A 24,058-nucleotide genomic window follows, 5' to 3' on the forward strand; every position below is an offset into this window, starting at 1 on the left:
AATTTCATAGAAAATAAATATGTACATATTTATTAAATACTGACAACTATACTTTAATTGGGCTCAGTTCACAACAGCAATATACGTTTGAGGAAGCAAGTCATGATACGATGCTCATCTTGTTAATTAATAGTCTGTGTGCCACATAATGATGGCAAGCGAGACAATATCTTGACACTTGTTGTATGCAACTGTGACGGCCAGCCGGGAAAGGGTTACTGCTGGTTGCACTGTACGTGCATGTGTGTGCTGGCAGGGCGCTGGATGCCGTCAGCATGTCGTGGGAGAACATGCACCTGAAGAACATCCTCTCCAGCGACACGTACTGCAGCCACATCTTGGACTGCGCCCTCACGTCCGGCAGCTTCAACACCCTGGGGCAGCCCCTCTGGAATGGTACGGCGTTCGCGACATGTGGCACGAGTGTGGTGACGGGCGCTACCGATACTGATGCAATCACCGATACATTTAATAACTGAGTCGATACCTTTTGTAAACAATCACAGTGAAAGTCTCCAGAAATTCAATATTTTGAAGTAGTAAGTCTGTACTTTAACAGAATTATTTATTATAAGGATTTTTGGTGGATGAAAAAAGTATTTTACCTCATAAAATTTGTACATATCATAATACACAGTATGCTTTTGACTAATTAACAAACAAAACATTCAATTATAGACTTAAATTAAAGAAAAATTGGAGTGAAGATGCCTGTGGAACTATAAACAGGTAAGTGGGAAACATGCGTGGCACCTGAATGGGTGAAATATTTGTATTTTTTCATAGGTATCAGTTTTGAAGTATCGGTTGGAACAGTTATATCGGAAGTCCAGAAAATAGGGAATATCGACAGATACCGATACAATTGCATCAGCACGTCACCACACAAGAAAGCGACAAGCATCGGTCAATCCCTGGACTACACGTGGCTGAGTTGGCGGGCGAGGGTGTAGCCAAGCCCTCAAGTACTGCCTTACCACGTGAACAACAACACAAAACACTGACAGTGGAGAAAAAATGTTTTCTCTTAGCTCTCAGGCTTGCAGATATCCGGCACACAGCTTAGACAGGTCGCTGACTGAACGTAGTCAGCCTCTGGTGGTACATCACAGTTCCTTATTTCCTCAGTTTGTCATTGGTCACTAGTTGTGCTCAATTTACAATATTTGAATTAATAAATAATTAGATATATTTTTTAGACATAGAAACATGCATGGAAGTAATGGAAGATTCTAGCCAAATATTTTGACGGGTGCAAGTTTGTGGTGGCAGGAAACTTTGAAGGCCACCTTCAGTTGATATTGTTGTAACAATTAGAGCCTAACTGTCCTGAGTGTCTGCTACGATGAATTGTCTCTCTCAAGGTTCACTGGCAGGCAACTACATGCCAAGGCGTTTTGTCTATGACAGTAGTTCAGTCACCTTAATACGTTTTCCTAATGTGTATTATATTGCAACAAATAGTGCTAATAATAATTATTGTATCCTGTGTATTTTGTACAGAGTGCATTTTATTTTTTTTGGTAATTGAAGTTATTTATAGTTTTTTAATAAAAGTGAATCAAACACATACTCTGAAAATATTCATATTCATGCAGTTACACACACATAAAATTACCCAATTTATGAAAGCGTCAAGTTTTAAGACATGTTTTTTAAGTCACTTATTTCATATGTCAAGTATGTATTACATTAGTTTATTTTTATATAATTCCATGTAAACCCTATTTAACATTTGGAACCCTTATGAAAAAAGGCAAGATTATGTGCTGAATAGCAATAAAAACAAAATAGCACAGAAATGTATGTAAATACACAGCATACCATGTAAATGCAAGGATAAAAACAAAATGCAATGAACTTCAACTGAATTACCAAATTTTGTCTATTAAAATAAAAATTTCATATCATAAATTTTTAGTTTACGCTTTTATTTTAAAAATTGAATGAGTACTGGATGTAATATGTGAAAACAATTATTTCATTTTTGTATATTACTTTTTCTAAATACTATAATGGAAAAGTAAAGAACCAGAAAAATGATAAAAATGAAATTTCACAACAAAGCTAGTGAAAATATAAAACCATATAATCTTGGCTTTGTATTAAAAAAATTTAGCTTTTTTTTTATATTAAATTTTATTTATAACTGATTATTACAGAATAGTTATGAATGTTTTAGTCGTACTTTTATGTTCACTTTCATCATTTTAGTTTTCTATATTCTATTGTTTTATCTACCTATCGTGTCTTATCACAGTTTATGAAGCAGTTATTCAATGCAATCATGCTTCATAATTCATATCTACATCCTATAAGAAATGTTTAAATTTTTTATGACAATAATGACAAAATACAATATTTACAAAGAGAACATTTCCTTTCTTAAAAAACCATAAAATCTTGGCCCCGCTTATGAATCAGTTATACACACAAAGTTGGTTTGTTACATTTTCCAATCATAATTTTTAATTAGGATAGTTTCAACAGATTTTTCACTGTACAAGCATTGCGTTTTATGTTTCATAGCTAATCTTGTTGCCAAACATATGCAAACACATGTTATCTTCTATTTGTAAACAGCTAATTAAAAATTAGCTAATAATAATAATAGCTAAATAGCTAAAAACTGCTAATTAAAAATATTATTATTACAAATTTTGCCTGATTATTACTGAGTGGTCATTAAAAAAATATAAATTATCTGGGTTTACAAGGCTGGAAATGCCTACAAAATTGCTTCTAAAATATCAATTTTGAAATATTTCTTCAAAAACTTAAAAATTATCGAGACAAAAAAAATAAATAAATTTGCCATGGCGGGTAAAATGGCGTAAAGGATTGCTGGTTCCTCGTATAGCTTGCACAGAAGTGTGCTGTGCTTCACTCTCTCATCTCAGCGTGCAGTTTGGAGAAGAGTTAGTTATATTTTACAATGTGTGTGTGTGTGTGTGACAGAGCCGCTAGCGACGTGCGCGGCGCGGGTGGACGCCCTGCGCTCCCACGGGCACCAGAGCGCGGCGCTGCGGCTAGCAGTGTCGGTGGTGCGGGCCATGAAGCAGCAGCAGCTAGCGGCTCAGCGACGCTGGCACGAGAGCCAGCAGCTGCAGCACGCCCACTCCCTGGCCTGCACGTCTCGCTGCCAGCCACCCCTCCATCCCGCCCCGCCCACGGGCGGCTGGGGCGACGGCTGGGTGGGCCACCCCCTCGACCCCGTGGGCTGCCTCTTCGACACCCTCGCCGAGGCGTCCGTCATGCCCGACGACCACCTGGTCCGCCCCCACTCCTTCTTCGGTGAGTCCCTGCCGCACCGTGCAGACACCTTCCAGGACCAACACCTCAGCAGACTGTCCAGGCCCAACTACGTTTAGCACAAAAGAGTTTTTGCGTCTGTTCATAGCAATTACTCCTAGTGCACACTCCGTGTGCCCTCCACTACTGCCCTAGTGACGGGTGTTGATGTGTGCTCTCCACTGCTGCCCTAGTGACGGGTGTTGATGTGTGCTCTCCACTACTGCCCTAGTGACGGGTGTTGATGTGTGCTCTCCACTACTGCCCTAGTGACGGGTGTTGATGTGTGCTCTCCACTGCTGCCCTAGTGACGGGTGTTGATGTGTGCTCTCCACTGCTGCCCTAGTGACGGGTGTTGATGTGTGCTCTCCACTACTGCCCTAGTGACGGGTGTTGATGTGTGCTCTCCACTGCTGCCCTAGTGACGGGTGTTGATGTGTGCTCTCCACTGCTGCCCTAGTGACGGGTGTTGATGTGTGCTCTCCACTACTGCCCTAGTGACGGGTGTTGATGTGTGCTCTCCACTGCTGCCCTAATGACGGGTGTTGATGTGTGCTCTCCACTGCTGCCCTAGTGAAGGGTGTTGATGTGTGCTCTCCACTACTGCCCTAGTGACGGGTGTTGATGTGTGCTCTCCACTGCTGCCCTAGTGACGGGTGTTGATGTGTGCTCTCCACTCCTGCCCTAGTGACGGGTGTTGATGTGTGCTCTCCACTGCTGCCCTAGTGACGGGTGTTGATGTGTGCTCTCCACTGCTGCCCTAGTGACGGGTGTTGATGTGTGCTCTCCACTACTGCCCTAGTGACGGGTGTTGATGTGTGCTCTCCACTACTGCCCTAGTGACGGGTGTTGATGTGTGCCCTCCACTGCTGCCCTAGTGACGGGTGTTGATGTGTGCTCTCCACTACTGCCCTAGTGACGGGTGTTGATGTGTGCTCTCCACTGCTGCCCTAGTGACGGGTGTTCATGTTTGCTCTCCACTGCTGCCCTAGTGACGGGTGTTCATGTTTGCTCTCCACTGCTGCCCTAGTGACGGGTGTTGATGTGTGCTCTCCACTGCTGCCCTAGTGACGGGTGTTGATGTGTGCTCTCCACTACTGCCCTAGTGACGGGTGTTGATGTGTGCTCTCCACTACTGCCCTAGTGACGGGTGTTGATGTGTGCTCTCCACTGCTGCCCTAGTGACGGGTGTTGATGTGTGCTCTCCACTGCTGCCCTAGTGACGGGTGTTGATGTGTGCTCTCCACTACTGCCCTAGTGACGGGTGTTGATGTGTGCTCTCCACTGCTGCCCTAGTGACGGGTGTTGATGTGTGCTCTCCACTGCTGCCCTAGTGACGGGTGTTGATGTGTGCTCTCCACTACTGCCCTAGTGACGGGTGTTGATGTGTGCTCTCCACTGCTGCCCTAATGACGGGTGTTGATGTGTGCTCTCCACTGCTGCCCTAGTGAAGGGTGTTGATGTGTGCTCTCCACTACTGCCCTAGTGACGGGTGTTGATGTGTGCTCTCCACTGCTGCCCTAGTGACGGGTGTTGATGTGTGCTCTCCACTCCTGCCCTAGTGACGGGTGTTGATGTGTGCTCTCCACTGCTGCCCTAGTGACGGGTGTTGATGTGTGCTCTCCACTGCTGCCCTAGTGACGGGTGTTGATGTGTGCTCTCCACTACTGCCCTAGTGACGGGTGTTGATGTGTGCTCTCCACTACTGCCCTAGTGACGGGTGTTGATGTGTGCCCTCCACTGCTGCCCTAGTGACGGGTGTTGATGTGTGCTCTCCACTACTGCCCTAGTGACGGGTGTTGATGTGTGCTCTCCACTGCTGCCCTAGTGACGGGTGTTCATGTTTGCTCTCCACTGCTGCCCTAGTGACGGGTGTTCATGTTTGCTCTCCACTGCTGCCCTAGTGACGGGTGTTGATGTGTGCTCTCCACTGCTGCCCTAGTGACGGGTGTTGATGTGTGCTCTCCACTACTGCCCTAGTGACGGGTGTTGATGTGTGCTCTCCACTGCTGCCCTAGTGACGGGTGTTGATGTGTGCTCTCCACTGCTGCCCTAGTGACGGGTGTTGATGTGTGCTCTCCACTACTGCCCTAGTGACGGGTGTTGATGTGTGCCCTCCACTACTGCCCTAGTGACGGGTGTTGATGTGTGCTCTCCACTGCTGCCCTAGTGACGGGTGTTGATGTGTGCTCTCCACTACTGCCCTAGTGACGGGTGTTGATGTGTGCTCTCCACTGCTGCCCTAGTGACGGGTGTTGATGTGTGCTCTCCACTACTGCCCTAGTGACGGGTGTTGATGTGTGCTCTCCACTGCTGCCCTAGTGACGGGTGTTGATGTGTGCTCTCCACTACTGCCCTAGTGATGGGTGTAAATGTGTACACAAGCTGCACTGTAAACAACACTGAATGGCTTATTTCCCGGCAGAACTGAAGTAAACTTGTGTCATGGCAGACGCAGCTCGTGTGTTTTTAAGGTTGAAGAACTCATGTTTTATGACTCAGTTTCAACTCGGAGTATTTGATTTTTCACTATTTGTGCATTTTTATATGTTCTGTTTCAAATTACATACCACTTTACAGTAAGGTATTAATTTAATTGAAAAATTGTGTCTGTTACAGTACCATTTGTATAAAATAGCAGTTTTAAGCCAGTGTCAACCCATGTTTTTTTTTATTAGTGTCTATATTTATCGAGAGCAAAGATAAAAACAAGCAATTTAGACATTATGAGTACTGAATTTTGTCTTTATTATCATAAAAAAACCATCAGTATGTACATAACAAACACGGTTACATTGATGAACTCCATTATAAGGGAAATTCACAAATTGATATGATTTATCTTGAAGTAGTAGCAAGTACATTCCAAGAATATTTATAGATTTCAGCATCATCCAGCTTTATGATTCTCATTTCATAGTCACTAGGCAGCCTAGCAATCACACACATGTGTCATTCATGTTCAAACTCCATGACTGTTTAATAGAATTGCAGTGTGTGCAGTTGTGGCTGGGATAGCAACCCTAAAAATTTTATGTAGCTAATATTGGGGCACCGATAAAATGATAGGCTGAGTGCATAAGAATTGATGGGAATTATATATATTTATGTATATATATATATATATATGTATATATATATATATATATATATATATATGTATATATATATATATATATATATATATATATATATATATATTAGTTTTGAAGTGATTATCACTGTTGTTGTTGTTGTTGTTTTGTTGTTTTTACAAGATTACATGTTCTTGTGGCAAGATATATATATATATATATACACACACACACACACACAGTCAAACCTCTCTGAAACGACCACTCACGGTTCCCAGGAATAGGATCGTAATAGAAGGCGGGTCGTAATAGATGTTTTCCGAAATTTTTAGTTGATTTAAACCCCCCCCCCCCCCCCCCCCAAACCGCTACTCGCTAAGAAACCAGCCGTATAATGGCAGGATGCTGTCACTCACAATGCTAGACGGCTTTGCTTTAAACCCACTTCAACCTTCATGACAAGTCCGTCGCCCTACAGGCCACCTCTAAAGAAAATACAGTAAAAACCTTTTTGTTGCGACCCCATTTATTGCGACCACCTCTCTATTACAACCTGATTTCGAGGAACCGTGAAAAAATTGCCGAAAATCCAAAGAAAATCGGACAGAAAATAAGTTTCTTGTGGTGAGTAGCGTTTTACTGCGTTTCTCTTGCCGAGTGCCGACTTGTTTTAACTGCCGCAGCTATGTTTATTTTGACAGCTCAAGCAATTATTTTTTCTTTCGGGTTGTTAGAAAAAGGTCGCTTCTCCCAACTAAAAAAAAAAAAAAAGGCTACGCCACTTATTCCCCACGCAGGAAACACACAGGCTGCCGTCTGTCTCCCCCGCATTTATCTTTCTTCTAACATTCCACGTCTCGCCTCTCGCGCGAGCAATAACGCAGTGACCACGCATTGGGCCGTTTTATGCTTTGTTTGGTGACAGCAGCTTGATTTTATTCGGTACAGTAGAATCCCGCCGATGCGACCCCCCTCTGATGTGTCCATTCCGTTTATACGACCGTTTTTTGAGATACCGTGAAAAATATGAGCAGAGAAAGTCGAAAATTTGAGTAAAATCGGCTGAAAAACAAGTCTGTTACACTTTGTTGGGCGCTATGTGTTCACGTTTATCTTGGCGAGAGCTGGACTGTCAATGCGGCAGTGTCTAGCCGAGCTCGGCGCGTCCACTATCGCACGAAAAGCCATCTCAGCTGTCATGTTATCTTACCCGCCGGCACGAAAAGCCGCTGTGGTAGCTTCTGCGAGAGCGTAAGAAACACGTCCGGCCAGCATCCTCCTCCCCTCCCACACCGCGTGTGACAAAAGACAGGTTGTATAGTCCATTCTCGGTAAAATAAATATTTTTATGGGCTTATACGACTGTCCTTCGCCGTTAATAAATACTTTATAAGTTTAAGTTATTATGATAAAATTTGTTTATTAGTCACACAGCAGTTTCTGCTGAAAAATCACTAATACCTCGAATTTTATTGAATAGAAAAATTTAGCAGGGCCGTAAATATATTTATTTTACTGCATAGTTACTTTTCCATCTGCATTCCAATGTGTTTTTCTTCTTTTTTTTACGCTGCGAAGGGACGTGGAAAAGATAATTGCTTGAGCTGTCAAAATAAACATCGCTGACGGCAAGGGCGGGAGCGCATCCTGTCGGTCTGTCGCTGTGATTATCTACTCCAGAAACATGTCACAGCATTTCAGGATAGCATTGTCCTTATATCGTTCGTTTATAGCCAAATGTTTTCTACCTGATCCACACAAGTTCCTTCACCACGTTTTGAACGAAAATAACCACCAGCCGGCTAGCATAGCCGAACTCACGTTACGCGAATTCCTTTAGCGCAAGTATTTTATGTATTTGGAGATATTTAGGTGGGGGGGGGGGGGGGGGGGGGAACTGGCCCGAATTCTCTATTGCGACCATTCCGTTTATAAGTCCGTTTTTCTGGAAACTGTGAGGGGTCGCATCAGCGGAATTCTACATTCCTTTACATAGGACTCTTGCTATTAAAATTTAAAATACATTTATATTTAAGTTTGAAAGCTTGTAAATTCCTTGCCAGAGATGACTAAACTCGAACTTGGTGTGAAAAGTGACATATTTTGACATACTTTTTTTGGGCGTGTTTTAGTGGGGAGGGAGGGGTCCGAAAATATTTACAACGGTCTTACCCCTCCCTCATAATAGCCCAATTTTACGGGAGAAGGGAGGGTGAAATGAGCATTTTCTCACTGAAGGTTTTTCAAAGGAGAGGGAAGTTGGGGTGTTATAAGGGAGGACACTAGATGGTTTGTGTGACTGGGAGGGATGAGCTAGCCTTTAAGAATGTTACCGGGAGGAGGGAGGGATGAGCTTATGCGTCATGAAGCCGCTGCCGCCAGCCAGCCGGGCGAGCTTCGTGTGCGCCCACTCGCGTTGCAGAACCTACCGCTGCCATATTTTTAAAGGAAATGTCCCATTATTTTTTTGTTATTCTTACATGAACATTATTGGAAGTATTAAAGCAGACACAAAAATACGCTGTGTTTTAAAATTAACAGATTTTAATGATCTTTCATTTAGTTTTGTTTTATTTTTTTTATTTTTTTTGATTTTCACCATTTTGGTCAAAATGTCTAATTTTTTGACGGTTCCTGAGAATGTATTTGTAAAATCACTGCTTCGTTAAATCCGGGGTTCGTGACATTGGGTTTCTAGTGTATTTAACTACGGCAAGCAGAAAACTTACATGGGAACTAACCAGTAAAAATAAACTGTCTTTTGACATCTTTTCTTTAGAGGTGGCCTGTAGGGCGACGGACTTGTCATGAAGGTTGAAGTGGGTTTAAAGCGAAGCCATCTAGCATTGTGAGTGACAGCATCCTGCCGTTGTACGGCTGGTTTGTTAACGAGTATCGGTTTAGGGGGGGTAGGGGGGGGTGTAACGAACTGAAAATTTCGGAAAACATCTATTACGACACCCCCCCCCCCCCCCCCTCTAATAAGACCCTATTCCTGGGAACCGTGAGGGGTCGTTTCAGAGAAGTTTGACTAAATGTCAAAAGACAGTTTATTTTTACTGGTTAGTTTACATGTACGTTTTCTGCTTGCCGTAGTTAAATACACTAGAACCCCGATGTCACGAACCCCGGATTTAACAAAGCAGTGATTTTACAAATACATTCTCGGGAACCGTCAAAAAATTGGATATTTTGCCCAAAATGTGAAAATAAAAAAAAATTTAAAAAAATGAAATTAAAGATCATAAAAAATCTGTTAATTTTAACAAACAGCGTATTTTTGTGTCGGCTTTAATACTTCCAATATTGTTCATGTAAGAATAACAAAAAAATAATGGGACATTTCCTTCAAAAATATGGCAGCGGTAGGTTCTGCAACACGAGTGGGCGCACACGAAGCTCACCCGGCTGGCTGGTGGAAGCGGCTTCATGACGCATAAGCTCACCCCTCCCTCCCCTCATTAACATTCTTCAAGGCTCTCTCATCCCTCCCACACACACAAACCAACTAATGTCCTCCCTTATAACACCCCAACTTCGCTTCCTTTGAAAAACCTTCAGTAAGAAAATGCTCATTTCACCCTCCCTTCTCCCGTAAAATTGGGCTATTATGAATGGGGTACTATAGCAGTGAGGGAGGGGTCAAAATATGTCACTTTTCACACTAAGTTCGAGTTCAGTCATCTCTGGCAAGGACTTTACAAGCTTTCAAACTGAAATATAAATGTATTTTAATAGCAAGGGTCCTATGAAAAGGAATATAATATACCAAATAAAATCAAGCTGCTGTCACCAAACAACCCATGAAATGGCCCAATGCGTGGTCGCTTCGTTATTGCTCACGTGAGAGGTGAGACGTGGAATGTTAGAAGAAAGATAAATGCGGGGGAGACAGATTGCAGCCAGTGTGTTTCTTGCGTGGGGAATAAGTGGCGTAGCCTTTTTTTTTATGCTGGGTGAAGCGACCTTTTTCTATCAACCCACGGGAAGAGATAATTGCTTTAGCTGTCAAAATAAACATCGCTGCGCAAGTTAAAACAAGTCGAGGCGGGCGTGCATACAGTCGGTCGCTGTGTATTGTCAACCGATAGTAATCAAAATCAAGAGAAATCCAGCAGGTAGCTTTGCCTTAACTGCGTACCACACTAGACACTCGCAAAAAGCTAAACGTAAACACGTTGCCACAAAAACCTTTATCTGCACCCTGCCAGCAAAGGGACGTCGAATGGGGGTTGTTAAGCGCTGACAGCAGTCGACAGGAAGTGGTATCTATTTTTAGATATGTGCTGCCTACGGCAGTACAGCACTCGGCAAGAGAAATGCAGTAACACGCTACTCACTACAAGAAACTTATTTTCTGTCCGATTTTCTTCGGATTTTCGGCAATTTTTTCACGGTTCCTCGAAATCGGGTTGTAATAGAGAGGTGGTCGCAATAAATGGGGTCGCAACAAAAAGGTTTTACTGTATATATACACACTCACTCACTCACTCACTCACTCACTCACTCACTCCTCACTCACTCACTCACTCACTTCTCACTCACTCACTCACTTCTCACTCTCACACTCTCACAGGCAAATAATCATGAGGGTTAAAGAACATATCAGTGACTATAAGCATGAAAACCCACAAAGCCTGCGATCTTTATTAAATGTGTGACTAGTCTACATTGAAATATTTTAACTATTTTTACACTTCACTTGATTTTTTAGCTATCGTAAGATGAAATAAAATTCTAACTACCAATACATACAATAGTTTTGAAGAACATCATACACATATAGCTACGTGGATTGCTCAAATTAAAAAATATATTGTAAATAATTACTTGATAAATATGATTTTTGCCAAGTTCGAAAATAATTATTGGAATTCTGTGTGCAGGTGAGCACTCTCCTGGCAGTATCAGTATTTTTTTTTTTTTTTTTTTTTAAAGGTTATTCCAAGTTCTCTCTTTTAATGTCAGCCATAACAAAACTTAGAAATACAAATTTGAAAATTAAAATAAATAATAATATTGTGTATTTATATTCTAAATATAAATAATTATTTTAGTGAAAATAATTTTGTAACATGAACATGAAAACATAAACTAAAAAATAATTTAACTTTTCACTGACTTAATTTCATGGGTTTACTTCTAACCCTCCCAGGTTCAAATAAAATATAATTTTGATCACAAGCATCACCCACTAAGTCTTCTGTCAAGTGACAGGGTTTTATGGTTTTGAAGTGAAACTATTTACGACCAGTAGGGCAGTACCAGAATCGCAGTAAGTGAGTAGGCAATGGTGTTAACGTGTGTCATAACGTATCCCTACCAAAAATTTACAACAAAAAACAACAGAAAATACAACAAAACTTTACAACAGAAACCAACTGAAATACAATAGGATACAACAGGATTTTCTGTTGTATTTAATGCGGGAATTGGCCGCTTTCTGTTGTAAATCTTAGTGTATTTCAGTGGTTTCTATTGGTTTTTGTTGCAAAACATTCTAATGGATTCTGTTGTTTTCTGTGGGTTTTATTGTATTATGTTGGGTCATGTTGTTTTCTGTTGCAAAGAGTTCTGTTGGTTTCTGTTGCATTTCAGTGTTATTCATTGTATTCTGTTGGGTATTGTTGTTTTCTGTTGCAAATAGTTCTGTTGATTTCTGTTGTATTCCAGTGTTTTTCATTGTATTCTGTTGGGTTGTGTTGTTTTCTGTTGCAAAGAGTTCTGATGGTTTCTGATGTACTCCAGTGTGATTCAATGTATTCTGTTAGTGTTTGTTGTTTTCTATTGCAAAGAATTCTGGTTATATTCCAGTGTTTTTCATTGTTTACTGTTTACAGAGTTCTGTTGGTTTCTATGGCATACGTGCGTATTTCATCATATTCTGTTGGGTTTTGAGGTTTCATGTTGCAAAGAGAGAGAGCTGTCTAGGCTTGTTTAGCCCGCATGATATATACATTTCCCTTCTACAATCGTTCATGTTACAACTTTACATATTGCTATCCCTTTGGATGTTTTGCATTTACAATATTATTTACAAGGCTACGAAACATACTTACACTACACACTTAATAATCTTCATAAATATTTACAATCATAACATGTCTTAACATAACTATAATACATTGTCTGTTCATATTTTACAACTGCCATCTGGTGACGAGTGGTGGCACTACAATGGCCATGGCCGGAAAATTGTTCCGCGGACAGGACTGTGACCCGAGTTTCTGTTTAAATAAAGAGGAGGTACAACGTCAATCTGTTGCAAGAGTTCTGTTGGTTTCTATTGTATTCCAGTGTTTTTTATTGTATTCTGTTGGGTTTTATTGTTTTCTGTTGCAAAGAGTTCTGTTGGTTTCTGTTGTATTCCAGTGTTATTCACTGTATTATATTGGGGCTTGTTGTTTTCTGTTGCAAAGAGTTCTGTTGGTTTAGGTTGTATTCCAGTGTTTTTCATTGTAATCTGTTGGGTTTTGTTGTTTTCTGTTGCAAAAATTTCTGTTGTATTCCAGTGTTTTTCATTGTATTCTGTTGGGTATTGTTGTTTTCTGTTGCAAATAGTTCTGTTGGTTTATATTGCATTCCAGTGTTTTTCATTGTATTCTGTTGGGTTTTGTTGTTTTCTGTTGCAAAACGTTCTGTTGGTTTCTGTTGTATTCCAGTGTTTACATTGTATTCTGTTGTTTTGCTGATAATTTTGAAGCACATATGTAAAGTCTAATTACCATCACCATGTATCCCGTACATTAATACTGATATAATATCAATAGGTAAAAGTTCTGTATCGCGTATCCAAGATTATCACTTGGCCTTGTACATTTTGTTCCCCCATAACCTGAATAAAGATTATAATTTCTTTTATACGTCACATTACGTGCTATCGTATGTTACATGTTGGCAATTCGCGCCTCCATACTGCTAAAAAAAATTCCTGCTAGGCTTAACGCTTGGGCTTGGGTACACAGTAGGGACTCACATATTTTTTTGTTATTATTTACATTGCATCAAGTAAAACAACAAAGCATATTTTTTATTTGGATATATTAAAGCAATGTAACATAAATAACAACAAACAAAAAATTACATTATTCCCTACTGTGCATCCAAGCCCAAGCGTCACCTTGACGCAAGCCTTAATGTTTAATAAATCTTATCTATAACCCCTAAATATAAATTAAAATAAATTATTATTTTTTCAATTTCTTCATTCACTTTCGTAGCAATCAAATGTCACATTCGTAACCTTGCAGTGTGTCCCAGCCTGTACAAAGAGAGTGAGCCATAAAAATGTGTTAAATAGTTAATGAAAAATGTATTTAGAGAAATGTTATTATCCAATGGTAATTTTACACTAATCAAACTCGGTAAATAAAATATGTAAACGATAAACAGACGTTTTTCTTAAATGCCAAAAATTATGTGGGTAATGCTGATCAGTGGTGGGAAATGTGATCACTGTAATCGGCATTACCCCCGAAGGCATCCGCCATGAAACAGGTTATGTACAAGGAAAAAAAAAACAATTATACAAAAATCACTAAAGAACAGCAAGAAAAACAAAAAAACCAACAAAACCAAACAGAATGCAATGAAAAACACTAGAATACAACAGAACTCTTCACAACAGAAAACAACAAAACCCATCAGAATACAATGAACAACACTGGAATACAACAGAAACCAACAGAACTCTTTGCAACAGAAAACAACATAATCCAATGAGAAACACTAAAATACAACAGAATCCAACAGAACTCTTTGCTACAGAAAACAACAGAATACAATGAAAAACACTAGGATACAATAGAACTCTTTGCAACAGAAAACAACAAAACCCAACAGAATACAATAATAAACACTGGTATTCAAAAGAAACCAACATAACTGTTTGCAACAGAAAACAACAAAACCGAACAGAATACAATGAAAAACACTGGAATAAAACAGAAACCAACAGAACTCTTTGCAAAAGAAAACAACAAAACCCAACAGAATACAATAATAAACACTGGTATTCAAAAGAAACCAACATAACTGTTTGCAACAGAAAACAACAAAACCGAACAGAATACAATGAAAAACACTGGAATAAAACAGAATCCAACAGACTGCTTTACAACAGAAAACAACAAAACCCAACACTTTCTGTTCCAATATCTTTCACAACAGAATCCAATAAAAACCAATGAATTCAGTGGGCTCTGACAACAGAACCCACTAGAATACAATGATGTATTTTTGTGTGTGTGTAAATTTTCCCCAACAAAATACACTGAAACCCAATGAAGTCAGTGTGTTTACAACAAAACCCAACAGGATCCAATAAAATACATTGAAATCTCATCTGTCATACAACAGGATACACTGAAATTCCTGTTGTATTTTATTGGTTTCTGTTGTAAATTTTTGGTAGGGATGTAACAAATATTGCTCAATGTCATTCACACTATCCACAGTATGTTAAAAAAAAACTTTTTCAATTGAAAAATCTTTACAGCCAGTTCAGTTACAGAGGCAGCAGCAGTTCATGATATTGTGTACTTTCCAATACTTTGTAAACATTTACATACTTTCTCATTATTTTGCATAGTTTTGCCTACTTTTGGATACATACATACTTTTGCATCTTTCACTTACTTACGCTACTCATAATCCACAACTCAAAACTCTTAACTCTGAGGTTATTTCTGGTGTTAGCATTAGAATTGTGACAATCCTAATACACTCTTAATACACTCTCTCTCTAAATTGGTGTAACGTAAATTTCTCCCTGGAACCCTGGAAACATCTTGGCAGACTGTGGATCTTTAGTTTCAAAAGAATAAATAACAACAAAAGCAGGTTCGTATATAACTGTGCCTCTATTTATTTTTTTATCATAGTTAATTGAACAATGGTAAACAAAACATCATCTCGATAATCATAAGTTGGTTTGGTAAAGGAGTTAATTATTTAAAATAAAATATCTAATTGAACTAATACATTAGAAGTTTATAGTATAGGTTAATACCTTTATAAGTTAAAATTTTATAATAGGGTTTATATGTTAAGAAGTTAACCTTAACAATGGGGCTAATACACCAATGGTGCTAATACATGAATAAGTTAAAATTTTCTAGGGCCGGCCCATGCCAAATTATTACACCATAGTTAGAAATAAAAATAAACAATCCCAGAATTATAATTATTAGCATGTAGCATAATTAAAGTCCTGCAATTATCCCACTTTAGGTATCAGATATATTGTCCAATTAGCTGGCACTTAAAAATTGCGTAGCACTGTCACACTGTAGAAGTCGCGGAGAATCTGGGTTCGTATTGTTGGAACTTGCTGGTTGAGAGTGATACATTCTACTGTAGCCGGGCTGCCAGGTGGTGCTTTAGTAGCTTTCGATTACCAAAGATGAGGAAGAGCATTTTGCCACAATGTCGGCACCGGCTCTGGGACCCTGTCTGTGAACAAGCCAAATCCAAAAGAATTAGACCTGCTTCACAGCCAGTCGTTAAATGGGCAATAATGCCCACAAAAACGGGGATCGTCGGGGAAGAAAAAAGGGTGTCGAAAACTCACCAAAACAGGGTGTTGTCCTTGCGCTTAGGAGTGGTCCTGCCGGGATGCAAGCGAAATCCTGACCGACACAAGCGCGGTGGACGGGAAAGCACTCATAATTTAGATTTATTAAAATTTAGCAAAATATAAAAGTTTCTATATTGAAACACAGACTGACTAATTACTATCTAAAAACTTAGGGAAAACATCCCTTGACGAGACGACTACATCAGTGGGCATGTCGAAATTGAATCTTGCTGAGTTCTAGCCGAGAACAAAGTAGTCAGTCTGACGTCACGCCAAGAAGTCCGTTGGAGGGTTGGTGAGACGCTTAATTAAAAACAGGCGCTTGATTTAGAAAGAAAGGGGGGATACTTCGGCTTCAGGGCCGAAAGGTTCCGAAGACTTCCGAGTGTTTGATCAAGAAATACCTGCTTCGATATCTCGACGTTTTTTCTGGCGCCCGATGGTAGCGCAATCTACTGGGAGGTGGCCGAAACAGAAAATAAATCGACTCTTGCATGTCACACGAGGCTGCTTCTAAGCACGGGGGCTTATGGAGAAGACTGGTGGAGCTCTCTGGTGGCTCGGGAAAGAACGACAGGAGGATGTTTGTTGCGTGAGTCGCCAGGGGGCAGGGTGAGCTTGACAACTGCTCGGAGTAGTTGCTAATTCTGCCACTAGGGGTCAGGGGCAGTACGTTTGTAGACCTGTGGCTAGCCTTGAAGGAGACCGTGGTTATTGGCCGGTCATTGTACTGGAGTCTAGAGAGAAAGAGGGGGAGAGGTTTGAAACAGCAGTGGCAGTGGGAAAGAAGCTCTACTGAGGCAGGATACGTGACTGTGGGTTTGGCAAACGACTCGTGAGCATGCATTGAAGTGCTCACCTCAGGAGAGCTCTGAGAAACTCGGGGCCCTGGGAAGATGCAGGGTTAAGCTGTTCTGATCACGGCGACAGGCCGTGTTTCAGTGACCAGACGTGTGCCGAAGCGAGGATAAGATAAGCCTGAATGCTGGCCTCACAGAGGGTTGGCAAAGATCAGAAACAGCTCTGGGAACAAATTGGGGAACTAGCCTAATGAAGATTAAGTGGAAGTGTACTGTGAGAGGAAATAGTTTGTTTTAGTTACAAAATTACTGCTAAAATAATAATTTAAAAATTCAAATTTACAATTGTGCCGAAAAATGGTAATTGGCTGTACAATATATACATCTCCAACAGGGTTATGTATCACATGTAAGCTATCATAAACCCAGAATTCATTCTTAGATTCTGTAAAATAAATGGACATATCTGTTCAATGAAAGGTGTGACTAGATTTAAGTCTGGCACATATTTTTGCAATAATAAAAAAATAAAAGAAAAGTAATCTTTACGTCAGTTAACATTGTAGTATGTTACATTGACTATTTTCGGGTTTTCAATCCATTGAATTTCACTGTTGTGTCCTATATTTGCCCTCGGCCTCCTCTCTCTGCAACCAACATGGCCGCTTCACAAGGAAAGCTGTATCCCAACAGGCTTCTCTACACCAGCCGTGGGATATAGGCTACGAGTGGTGCCGCAAACATATCATTGATGGCAGCACGCATCTTTTGAACGTTTATAGCAGTGCATATGGATTTATTAAGGACTGTATAATATAAAATGTGTGTCAGTGCTATATATGTTATAAGTAAATAATATCCTAGTGTGTGAATTACTGGGGAGGGCACAGGATGGCCTGTTTTTCTGTATTGGGGAAAGATTGTCGCTTTGTCAGTGACCAATGTCTGAAGGAGCTGTATTTAAGCTAGGTCGAAATGTGCCTAGCCAGAGAGCGAGTTATGGGAACGTAATAGTTCCCGGTATCGCTGTCACACGCTCCCGGCCGAGCATATGAGGAAACGGCGGCCTAGCCAGAGATCCTTACCCCAGAGTAATCTGGGGAAATACAGCAGTAATATTGGATTGGTGTTTTGTTTTTACTTACTGCTCTCCTCTCCTCTCCCTTCTCTCTCTCTCCTCTTCCTCCGGAGCGGCCTTCGAGATTACGCTCTGGAAACCTTTGCTGGAGCGGCCTTCGGGATTACGCTCTAGCATCCTTCCTCCCCTGGAGCGGCCTTCGGGATTACGCTCTAGACTCCCTCCCCCCCCTTGGAGCGGCCCTTCGGGGATCTCGCTCTAAGGCACAAACTAACCCCCCTCCTCTACCACCGGCCAAGCATCTTGGCAGGTTAGTGCCAAGATCTGTGAGTCAAGGAACAGCTGCCAGCCTACCAATGTGCCTTTCGCCCCAGCTCACGCCACTCCATCACCCGACGCTGTTGCCGGGATACATCATCACTAATTTATTATCTGTTTAGTCAAATATCATTGTATGCCTCTAGTTTAAAATTTTTTTTTGCGTGTACACATTTATGGTGCGTGAAAACTGAAGGAAGAAAGATACACCCTGTGGAAGTCATATGTTATCATTCAATCCGATGCAGTGTGCGAGGTTTTAAACAACACTAGTGAAAGTGGCATATGTGATAAATAAAGTTGTAATAAACAACAGTGGTCAAAAGTGGCAAAATAATTTGTCTTCGACCCCACTTAATTCTCGATATACTCATTACTTCCTGAATTGTGAGAGTCAAAGAATCAAGGAATCAACTTTTCTAACCTATTATTAATATAATTTATTTTCTCATTTATTTTTTTTACCAATTTGGTTTATTCTTTAGAATATTATGTATGTATTCTTTAGACAGTAGTGGTTTGTTAAGATTTAGAGTTTATTTTCTATTATCTGTACTTGTTATTTGTCAGTCTTAGTTTTCTGCTAAAGGCGAATTCTCTGCAGTGGAGATTGTCTATTCATAACTTACATAAATTACAAAAAAAAAAAAAAAGTTAATAGAATATCACTACTTTCAACTACTGTAGGGCCGCGACGTCTTGGCGTGTCGTTTTGCGGGGAAGCGGGGAAGAGTAAATGAGAGGGGAAGCAGCTGCGCGCGCACATCAACCGCTATGCGGTTCATAGCAAAAACATCAGGCGCCACGCTCTCACTCTGAAGTGAACAATGGAGCCCGACGCAGGACGTTCAAGATACAATAAAGTAATACATAGGGGGGAGAGGGGAATTATAAGTAGTGTAATCCAGTGTTGTGATGAAGCTGCCAACAAATGTCTGCTAGTACCTCTTGCAGAAGCAACCGAAAGAGCTGCGCGATACACAGGTATAAGCCAAAGATCAGTTTCGCGCATCCGAAAACACAACAGAGACACGCCAAATAAAAAACAAACAACGATATTATAAGTTTTAAATCGCATTCCCCGTATTTCACCCGCGGTATGTTTGTTTTGCATTTGGCAATTTTCCAAACTTTCTGCACTGCTTGTTAGAATATTTGTTAGCTACAAGTGTAGCCGATATTGCTACACATTATATTGCATTATATTACATGATATTATATTACATTACATACATTATACATACACATACATCATATATTGCATTATATATGTTATTATATATATGATTTTATGATATATATTAATGTATATTATATTAATATATTATTTAATTACAATTTATATGTTTATATTTTTATATATATATATATATATATATATATCACTCCTTTATTTGACCGTGAAACAGCCTCTCATGTTTAATTATTCATTTCAAGCCAAAAAAACTGAGAAACATTTGTTGTCAGTTGATGACTATGATAGAAGAGTGATCAGAGACACTAGCCACGAATTTTAAGCAGTAAAAAAAGTGGTTCCCACAACATGGAAATTACTGCCAGTTTTGAAAGAAAAAAATCGGATGGAGTTGGGGAAAGACATCGCTGCGTAAAATACTCAAAGAAATGGGTTTTGTGTGGAAAATAAGCCAAAATAAGCGAATACTTCTCGAAAGATCTGACGTTGTTGCTTGGTGATCACGGTACCTGACTCAGATGAAACAGTGCAGGGGGCTGGGAAGAAGATATTTTACATGGATGAATCCTGGGTTGACACTAATTTAACCTTTCAGAAATGTTGGCAAAAGAAAGGTGACGTTGAAGGTGTAATGGCAACAGGAAATGCAGCGCACAGACTGATAGTTGTAAGCGTTGGTTCTAGGCAGGGCTTCCTTCCCGGAGCCTCTCTTGTTTATAAAGCAAGCACAACAACAGGAAACCATAAAATACGCGAGGATGGTTTGTTAGAAATATGGTTTTCGGCCCCCTAGAAATGACTAAAATGGTTCTTTCAGAGTGCTTTTATGGAAAAAATACCAACCCGAATGCATAAAAGTGGTAAGGTTCTTTAAGTGCGTGAAACTGTAATGTCGATCGTCTTCACATTTCAGCCAAACCAAATGGAAAAGAAAGCATCAGTGAGGGAGTTACATGCAAGTCTTAATTAATTGTGTTTCCTACAGCAACCCACAGTTACAAATTTAGTTCTTAACTTTAAAGTATTGTATAGCTATGTTTAACTATGTTTAACTAAGCTGCCCAGTCGAGCAAATGGTGCACTACCTTTAAATAATAAATTACCGTGAAGCATTATCACATTGCGCTGTGTTGCACCGTACGTGAGATTGTTCTCGAGTAATGTTTTCGGAACGGCATGAAGACTTCCAGGCCGTTGCTATCTGCGGAGCAAGCAAGGCGGGACGTGTCGATTACAAGGTCGCTGAGCTCTAGGGAGTAGACCCGCCAATACGTCGCGGCCTTACAGTACTAAACATTCTTTTGATGCAGTGGTATGAATTGATCCGTGTGTCGGGCCGTGCCAAACTCTAGGGGACTTGGCGTGCTCTGTGCGCAGACTCCCTGGGGCTGGAGGAGGCGAGCAGCAGCGTGCCGCCGCGCTACCAGCACGTCCCGGTCGTGGGCTCCAGGGACCGCTCCGAGACCTACCTCACCCTGGCAGTGGAGGTGGCCCTGATAGGCCTGGGCCAGCAGCGAGTCATGCCCAGCGGCCTGTACGCCCAGGTAGTGTGCCGTCTCCTCTGTGTGTTCTCTTTCAATTATTGTTATTTTTTAAACTGGAAACTGTTACAATTTTATAAAATTCATTAAATATTAATTTAAAAAGGTTTGAGATGAGGTAAAAGGGAAAGGATATAGTGTTTTTTTTTATAAACCTTTGGGCATATTAAAGAAATCGTAAGGCAAAAATATCCCATTGTTTTCTTATTTTTATTCTTTATGTATTAACTATATTTGCTCATACACAGATTACCAACATATGCCATAAGCCCATAAATAAGTTTGCTGAAAGACATCCCCAAAATGTAATATTGTTGAGTGTACTACGACTGTGGCTCTTGCGAAGTGGGCTGTTTCTAGAAGGTTTTAGGACTTCCTTGTTCTGGTTTGGTCTTGTACATCCACTCAGTGTGCGCACTCTGTTATAGTTAAGGATAACGTGAGACCTGCTCGGACCGGTGCCGTAATGTACGTCCGGACTTCGACAGCTTTGATGTTCTTGTGCAGTCAACAAAATAATTGTTGGTGCATGACTCTTGTTGGTTTGATGCTACGTGAATCTGTGTTTGTTTTGTTTATCACGTAACAAAGTGTGAAGGTGTGGCTCTGTGTGAGAGAGGTTGCATGTGCGATGTGTGCAGGAGAAGTCCTGCAAGCAAGAGGACCGGCTGATCGCCAAGCTACAGGAGGTGGAGCTGGACAACGTGTTGGTGCCCGTGCTGAGGCGGCAGGCCATCGCGCTCCTGGAGGGCGGCCCCACCAGCGGCCTGGGGCTCGGCATCCACCCCGAGAGCATCCCCATGCACACCTTCGCCCGCTTCATGTTCCTGTCGCTGCTCAACTACTTCCCCGACCTGGCCTACGAGGTGGGCCTCAGGGCCATGAGGTGAGCCCTCTCTCTCTCTCTTGCTCTCTATTGTGTCTCTTAGCTTCCTCTCATGTTCATTTCCTGTTTCGCCACGTTTCATTCTTTCTCTGTCTTTTTCTGTCCTCCCTCCGTTCCCTTTGCTTGAGGGCAGAAATCATGTCGAATGAATAAATGAATGAAGGAAATAATGATTGGGGTGACGAACTGAGAATGCTAGGTGGAATGCCCGGTGGTGCTAAACAAGAATATAAGGAATTTCACCTGCTCAAGGCAACGCCTGCCATATTTCCCACTTGCGGAAGATCTAGTTTTGTGTCCCTACCGGTGATGTAGCTTTGGTTCCTGAATTTTTCTTGGTTGCTTGAGGAACACGATCACCAAAATGTAGTGCTCGTAAAGAGGTCAAGGTATATTTGTTCAGTCCCAACATATAACATGACTAATTTAAATTGATGATTTTGTAGTACTACCCAAGTAAACTGATGCAACCCTTTCTGTCAAAAAGCTGCTTCTTGTACCTTCATTCATCTTCTTTAATTGATGTCGTGTTGTACCCATATTGAAAGCATTTTACATTACTTTTCCAGAAGATTGTAAGCATCTCTACATTTGCTTTTTTAAAACTTCACCATAACATGCTGGTGAAGTGGAAAGCATTTTAGTCAGGTTGTAAAATATTCCAAAGGGGAAAAAAAAATTACTGTATATGTATGTCAACATGTTAGACAAAGATGGTTTCAGGTACAGTTTCCATAGAGCTTAAATTGTAAAAAAAAAAAAAGTTACTCTGGACATTTATGATAAAAACATGGAAACAGTAATATAAAAATTGAGATTTTTACCTTATTACATGCTGATGCTGGTGTAGTGGTCAAACCATTTGGGTGGTCAAACATGGACTTTCAATGCAGGATAGTGGTTCTCTTACTTTACCATTAATGCAGTCAGATTTAATAGGAACTGTGGAAGAGGTCCAAGCTCTACTAGGGCTGTACTACCGGTGGGTAAGTAAGGTAAATATGAAGTCATCACTGCAGCTTTATGCCCTTGTTCCACATCATCTGGCAGGAACTGGTAGGTGCCTGGAGTGGCTGAGGTCTTTTACTGTGTAGGCGTGGCTCTACCTTTGTGGTCACCTGTAAGTATCTTTGTTACAGTACTCTCCCGATTATCCATGAAATTAAGTGGCAGGGCCACCGCGGATAGTGAAAATCGCGGATAGTCCGCAAAAGAGTCAAAAATGGGAAACAAAAAAAGGAAACATTAATTTCAACTTAAAAATCTAAAAAATTTATGTACAGTAAAAGTTACAATTAACAGTAAAAAAAATTTCAAACGATGCTAAAATTTTAGTATTTTACTGAATAATTAGCATACAATACATTTCAGTAATGAAAACATAAAAGTGCTCAACCATACGACTAGAAACAAAGCGCGACAGAGACAAAAATAGCAACACATGCCAGCGTGAGTTCCGAGAAGGCCTGTGGCGTTTTACTGTATACTGCACACAATACACTCGTCAGTAGAGTTCAAATTTGCTCACTTGTAATAAAATACAGATTTATATATGTGCTGTATTTTTTCGTAGCATGCGCAGATAATCCGCACCGCGGATCATCCGCCCGCGGATAATAGGGAGTTTACTGTATATGATTCAACAACAGATGTGCTTACGCGTAGTGTACCTGAGTGTGTGTGCTTGTTCGTGCTCGGAGGTTACCTATCCTGGAGGAGCACGAGGATGCAGACGACCCAGTGAGCGGGAACGTCTCGTCACTGGTGCTGAGTCACTACCCTCGGTGGTTCACATTGGGCCACATCGAGACACAGCAGTGTGCTCTTGCGTCTACCATGCTGAGTGCTGCCAAAGGTTGGTAGCACTCTTGTCCTTGTAACTTACTTTAGTGAAAGGTCTGTAACCAGCGAGCATGCCAGGTTAACCAGTTTCTCTGATTAATGAACATAAATATAGTTTTAAGGGGAATACCAAAAAAAATTAATTTACATTAAAATAGTACTTAAAAAAATGGTTTTTTGAGCTGCTCTTTAGAGAGAAAAGATAAAAATGAGCATTAGTCATCTTAGTGATGGCCCGATATCCGATATTCGATATCGGAGATTGGTAATATCGGCACATTTTTCAATATCGGACATCGGTAAATACTTGCGATATTTTGATAACCGATATTTGCTCTCGCCAATAATACTTCTCACATAACCTTAACCGTAATTCCAAGCTTATTTTCCGCGGGCGTAATTTATCTTTCTTCATGTCACCATAATTCCAAGCATATTTTCCACTGAAAAAATTTA

At 40.7% G+C, this 24,058-nt stretch overlaps 1 protein-coding gene across 1 annotated transcript in view; it reads left to right on the forward strand.

The window, feature by feature from the left end:
- Window positions 1–24,058, forward strand: part of LOC134546236 (zinc finger SWIM domain-containing protein 4-like) — a 451,294-nt gene that overhangs the window by 370,584 nt on the left and 56,652 nt on the right. The window contains exons 9-13 of the mRNA XM_063388904.1: window positions 257–396; window positions 2,959–3,294; window positions 20,711–20,877; window positions 21,516–21,760; window positions 23,461–23,615. Of these exons, the coding sequence (XP_063244974.1) occupies window positions 257–396; window positions 2,959–3,294; window positions 20,711–20,877; window positions 21,516–21,760; window positions 23,461–23,615 (1,043 nt within the window). The remainder of the gene's footprint in view (window positions 1–256; window positions 397–2,958; window positions 3,295–20,710; window positions 20,878–21,515; window positions 21,761–23,460; window positions 23,616–24,058) is intronic.

The sequence above is a fragment of the Bacillus rossius genome, chromosome 1, assembly GCF_032445375.1.
Source record: "Bacillus rossius redtenbacheri isolate Brsri chromosome 1, Brsri_v3, whole genome shotgun sequence".
Classification (NCBI taxonomy): domain Eukaryota; kingdom Metazoa; phylum Arthropoda; class Insecta; order Phasmatodea; family Bacillidae; genus Bacillus; species Bacillus rossius.